Here is a 4,706-nt window from a genome sequence, read left to right on the forward strand (position 1 = left end):
AGAGTGGGGACAGCACAGTGCTGAGCTGAGCTCACGGGTCAAACAGCAACAGCTCAAATCCATCTCCTGCAACAGGCGGCGCTCGGCGGGCAGCAGCAGGCGGGGAAGGAGCCGGGAAGGAGCAGGGAAGGAGTGGGAAGGAGGCGGCAGGAGGAGGCAGGGAGGGCCAGGGCCAGGGCCAGGGCAATGCCTGAGCGCAGATGGATTGAGGAAGACTTAATTACTCATTTTGCCAGCAGCAAAGCCGCCGAGCTGTAATTACAGCGGGCTTAGCTGGAGGCAGGGAGAGACGGGGGGGCTGCATCTCCTCCTCATCCAAGGACCAGGATGCTCCCAGAGCCGGGATGCTCAGCTGGATGGCTCCTGCCGACATCCTCCATTCTCCCAGCACTCCAACCCCTGCCAGTCTCGGCTCCCACCTCGAACCACAGCATCCCTGTCCCCTCCGGGGCGGGGCCCAGCTCCATCCACCGCCTGACACCGCATCCCGGCGTCCCCGGTCCCAGCCCGGGCCCGAACGCCCCTCCCGAGCCGGGGGCACCGACCTGCGCGGGGCCGCGGCTCTGCTGGGCCGGGGAGGCGGCGCCCAGGTCCTCGTGCATTCGGTCCAGCAGCCAGAGCAGGAACTCGAGCGCGTCGTGCTGAGCATTGCCCCGGAACTGCGAGCTGTGCTTGGAGACGATGTTCTGCAGGACACGGGCGGGGCGGGCGCTGATCAACGGGTCCATGCTCAGCACCCACCCCAAAACCACCCCTGCTCCATCCCTGCAACAGCCACTGCCCTGTCCTGCCTCTGCAGGGACATCTCGGCCACCCCGGGGCCAGCAGAGTAGGGGGGACAGAGACAGAGGCTCTGTGGTGCCCCAGCTTCCAGCGGCCAGGAGGGGACGCAGGGAAAACCGCAATGAGGCCCAGATGGGCAGGTTCAGCCATGGGGACCCTCGGGTCCCACCTGCCCCGAGCGCTCCAACGCCACCAACCCCGAGTAGCCCATGCCAGGGCGGGGCTCGGCTGCCCGGGAACTCCCCCGGGCACTTTGCAAAGTTCAGTTTCTTGGCAGCACGGAGGAAATGTCACTCGGGCAGGGGACACGTGTCCCTGAGCGCGGGGAGCTGTGATGCCAGGCCGGCCGGGCTGCGGTGCCCGTGGCACCCTGTCCCCTGGATGCCCCTGACACCCTGTCCCCTGGCACACTGGCAGAGGTGTGACACACCCAGGGACAGAGCCCGAGGCCACTGAATTTGGCTCCTGGGACAACATCCTGCCTTCCCCGTGATCCCCGCCGGCTCCAGCTCAGCCTCAGGGCTCTGGGCACGGCCGGGCTGGCAGCTCACCCACCCCGGGGGCTCCGGGGACAGGGGCCAGGCCAGAGGGAGGTGACAGCAACAGGGCCGGGGGTGTCCGGCAAGGCAGGGTCCACTGGGAGGGTGAGGCAGGGGAGCAGCTGATGTGAGCTGGGAGGGGTGGCAGGGGTTTGGGGGGTGGTTAGGAAGGGTGTCAGTGGGTTCGGGGGACTGGGAAGGGTGTCAGGGGGTTCAGGGGGTTAGAAATGGTGTCAGTGGGTTCGGGGGAGCTGGAGGAAGCTGTGAGCGGGGTTCGCCGGTGCTGTGAGCGGCTGTGCCGGTGCCGCTGGGGATGCCGCTGGGGCCGGGGTGAGCCGGGGCCGCGGGGCGGGGGCCGCTCGGTACCTTGAACTCGGCGGAGAGCTGCGGGGTGTACTCGCGGGTCCAGAGCGCCCGGACCAGGGCCGCCAGGCGGTGCGTGACCTCTCCGCGGGCGCGGTACCGGCCCAGCGCCAGGCGCTCGGCCAGCGGCGCCGTGTTGCTCAGGCACTGCACCACGGCGTTCATGAAGCAGGTGTTGCCGTGGTTCCGCAGCCCCTGCGCGCCCGGCGGCCGCTCCGCGCCTCCCGCTCCCGCCTCGCCCGCTCCCGCCTCGCCCCCCGGGGCCGCCGCCGGGGCCGCCCCGCCGAGCCGCCGCCGCGAGCCCCCCCGGAACCCGCCCTCGTCATCCTCGGGGGCGGCGCGGCGGCCCCCGCGGCCCCCGGCCAGGCGCGCCCAGGTGCGGAGCAGCCGCCCGGCCAGGCAGCCCAGCGAGCGCAGCGCCCGCCGCCGCCGCCCGCCCCCCGCCCGCGGCCGCCCCGCCGGGCTCGCCCCGCCGGCCCCCGCCCGCCGCCGCCGCCCGGGGCCGCAGCCCTGCCCCGGCCCCGGCCCCGCCGCGCTCATGGCCCCGGGCGGCCGCCCTGCCCCTGCCCCGGCCCCGCCGGCCCCGGCCCCGCCGCGGCGCGCATGGCCCCGGGCGGGCGCTGGGCGCTGGGCGCCGCCGGTGCCGGAGCCGCTGCGGGGCCCGGAGGGGCCGGGCGGGAGGTTTTGTGCGCGGCCGGCTCCTCCCCCGGCCGGGCTGGCTCTGGAGAGAGAGACGGCAGGAGGAGGAGGAGGAGGAGGAGGAGGAGGAGGAAGAGGGAGCGGAGCGGAGCGGAGGCGGGGGGAGCGGGGAGGTGCCGCCGGCGGCACGGACGGCCGTGCCCCCCCCTGCCCCGGTGTCCCCAGCGTCACCCCGGCACCGCCCGGTGCCAGCCGAGTGAGCCGTCCCTCTGTCCCCTTTCCCGGCAGTCCCGTCCCTGCTGCCCTGAGCATCGCCTCAGGGTGTCACAGCGGCACTCGGGGATGCCCCAGTTCTGCTCCCGCTGGGCGCTCTGAGCTGATAGTGGCACCATGGTCACCTCCGCACCCTCCACACTGAGCCTTGGGGACATAGTGACAATTCCTGTGCACAGAGGAGTCACAAAACGGGGGTTTCCAACCCAGGGCTGGCAGAGTCCAGAGCCTTTGGCCACCTCCTGCCACCCTTCACTGTCTGGCACCACACCCTGGTGTCGGTTTGGGGTTCGGGAGGCGTGGCAGGGTGGCAGAGGAAGGGCCAGGCGGTGCTGCTGGGTGTCACGGTCCCTCCTCCCGCAGAGCAGTGTCCCTGGGCCGGTCTGTGAGCTCGGGGAGGTGACAGGACAGTGACCTCCCCGGGGGGATGCCAGGCTGGCAGCAGCGGTGTGGTGCACACGGATCGGGCACAGGGCCGTGTGCTGGCCCGAGAGTGAGCTCAGGCTAAATGCAGCTGCCGATGCTGAGCAGATGGAGCGGGATCAGCCGCCCGTGGATCCCCAGGGACGGCTCTGCCGCGAGTGGCGCCGGGCTCAGGAGCTGCTGATCCAGACAGGAGAGAGGATTGAGTCCGGCCGGAGTTTCCTCCCGCCCGCAGCCAGCCCTGGTTGGCACGGGATGTCCCTGAGAGCCCGGCTGGGGTCACTCCTGTCCCCTGAGAGCCCGGCTGGGGTCAGCCCTGCCCCTCACAGCCCCCCGAGGGAGCAGCCGCCTTGTGGGGACAGCGGCTCCCACCCGGGGCCACCCCGGGGCCATCCCGGGCACTCAGCCTTTCCTCCGGGGCAGATGGGAATGGGGATGGATGGGCCCTGCCGGGGGTGGTCCCTGTGCCCGGGGAGCTGCTCTGGGCTGGGGATGCAGGGCAGGGGCTCAGCGCAACCCCTGGCCCCCAGAGCGCCACCAGCGCCGTGGGGGCTCCCAGCTCCCAGCCTGCCCGAGGAAAGCTGCTGGCACTGCCGGAGCTCTCGCTGGCCCACGCACTCTGGGCTGAGCTGAAATTCCATCTACAAAGCCCCCAGGCTCAAAGGTTTGACTCCTGGGCTGACTCTGCATCCACTGCTGGAGCTCATTTCTCAGCATCCTCCCGGCCAGAGCTGTGAAATCCATCATTACAAAGCCAAAGGATAAAATGTTCCTCCCTGCTCCTATCCGAAGGTGTCAATCCATACACAGAGTGTTCCCTGGGACGCCTGGCAGGCTTCTGGCCCTGCTGCAGCACGCCCCAGTGCAAACCCCACTGGAGACCCAGAAGATGGGAACTGGGATCTGCCAGAGCGCTCGTGTGGGGCTGCGGGGCCTTTCCTGGCTGAATTCTCTAACAAGGGCCGGTTGTGCCTCATGCAGCGTGGGAAGAATGGGTTTATCTAGAGCAGCTCCCGGCTCACTGAGGAGAAAAGCACTTGTTTCTCTCTGGCCGCTTTTGGATGCACACTGGAGCCCCGAGCATCCCACGCGAGCCAGGGAGGAGAGGCAGCCCGGGCAGGGCTCCTGCCGAGCTCAAGGCAGCCAGAAACAAAAAGCAACTCCTCAAGGAAGGTGAGGAAAAGCCTAAAGGAGAGCAAGGGGAGGGGAGAGTCCAGAGGCAGGAGCTGAACTCAGGCTGGGTCAGAACCTGGTGTTTGTTAGGGTGGGATGGATGGGAAGGGAGAGCTGACAAACACAGCCAAGGGAAATGGCTTTAAAATGAGAGAGTGAACTCAGTCATGCACAAAACCCCGGTCCTGCCAGGATTAGGAAGTTTGGGTAGTGAAAGCATTTTTCCTGGGGTCCTCTCAGCCCCCCCAGCTGCCACCTGTGATGTCAGCGCAGGAATTCTGACAGCACACATCAGCCAACGACTGAAAACTGAATCAGGGCCTTTCCAAGCACAGGCAGAGGCATCCCCTGGATGTCAGTGCCTACCCCCCAGCCTGGAGCAGGCAGAGGTGCCTTTCCCACAGGTAACTCCAGTGCATTCCAATTCAAAGCAGTTTGCACACCGGAGTGAGCCTCAGGAATGCTCACCGTGTGAATCTGTCTTTCAGTGGCACTGTACTTGTCATCTTCCCT

At 68.6% G+C, this 4,706-nt stretch overlaps 1 protein-coding gene across 1 annotated transcript in view; it reads right to left on the reverse strand.

The window, feature by feature from the left end:
* Positions 1-2,290, reverse strand: part of USP43 (ubiquitin specific peptidase 43) — a 10,266-nt gene extending 7,976 nt beyond the window's left edge. The window contains exons 1-3 of the mRNA XM_058817514.1: positions 2,264-2,290; positions 1,689-2,012; positions 546-686 (exon numbers count right to left, since the gene is read on the reverse strand). Coding sequence (XP_058673497.1) covers positions 546-686; positions 1,689-2,012; positions 2,264-2,290 — 492 coding nt within the window. The remainder of the gene's footprint in view (positions 1-545; positions 687-1,688; positions 2,013-2,263) is intronic.
* Between the last annotated feature and the right edge of the window lie 2,416 nt (positions 2,291-4,706).

The sequence above is a fragment of the Ammospiza caudacuta genome, chromosome 19 (genome assembly GCF_027887145.1).
Source record: "Ammospiza caudacuta isolate bAmmCau1 chromosome 19, bAmmCau1.pri, whole genome shotgun sequence".
Taxonomy (NCBI): Eukaryota; Metazoa; Chordata; class Aves; order Passeriformes; family Passerellidae; genus Ammospiza; species Ammospiza caudacuta.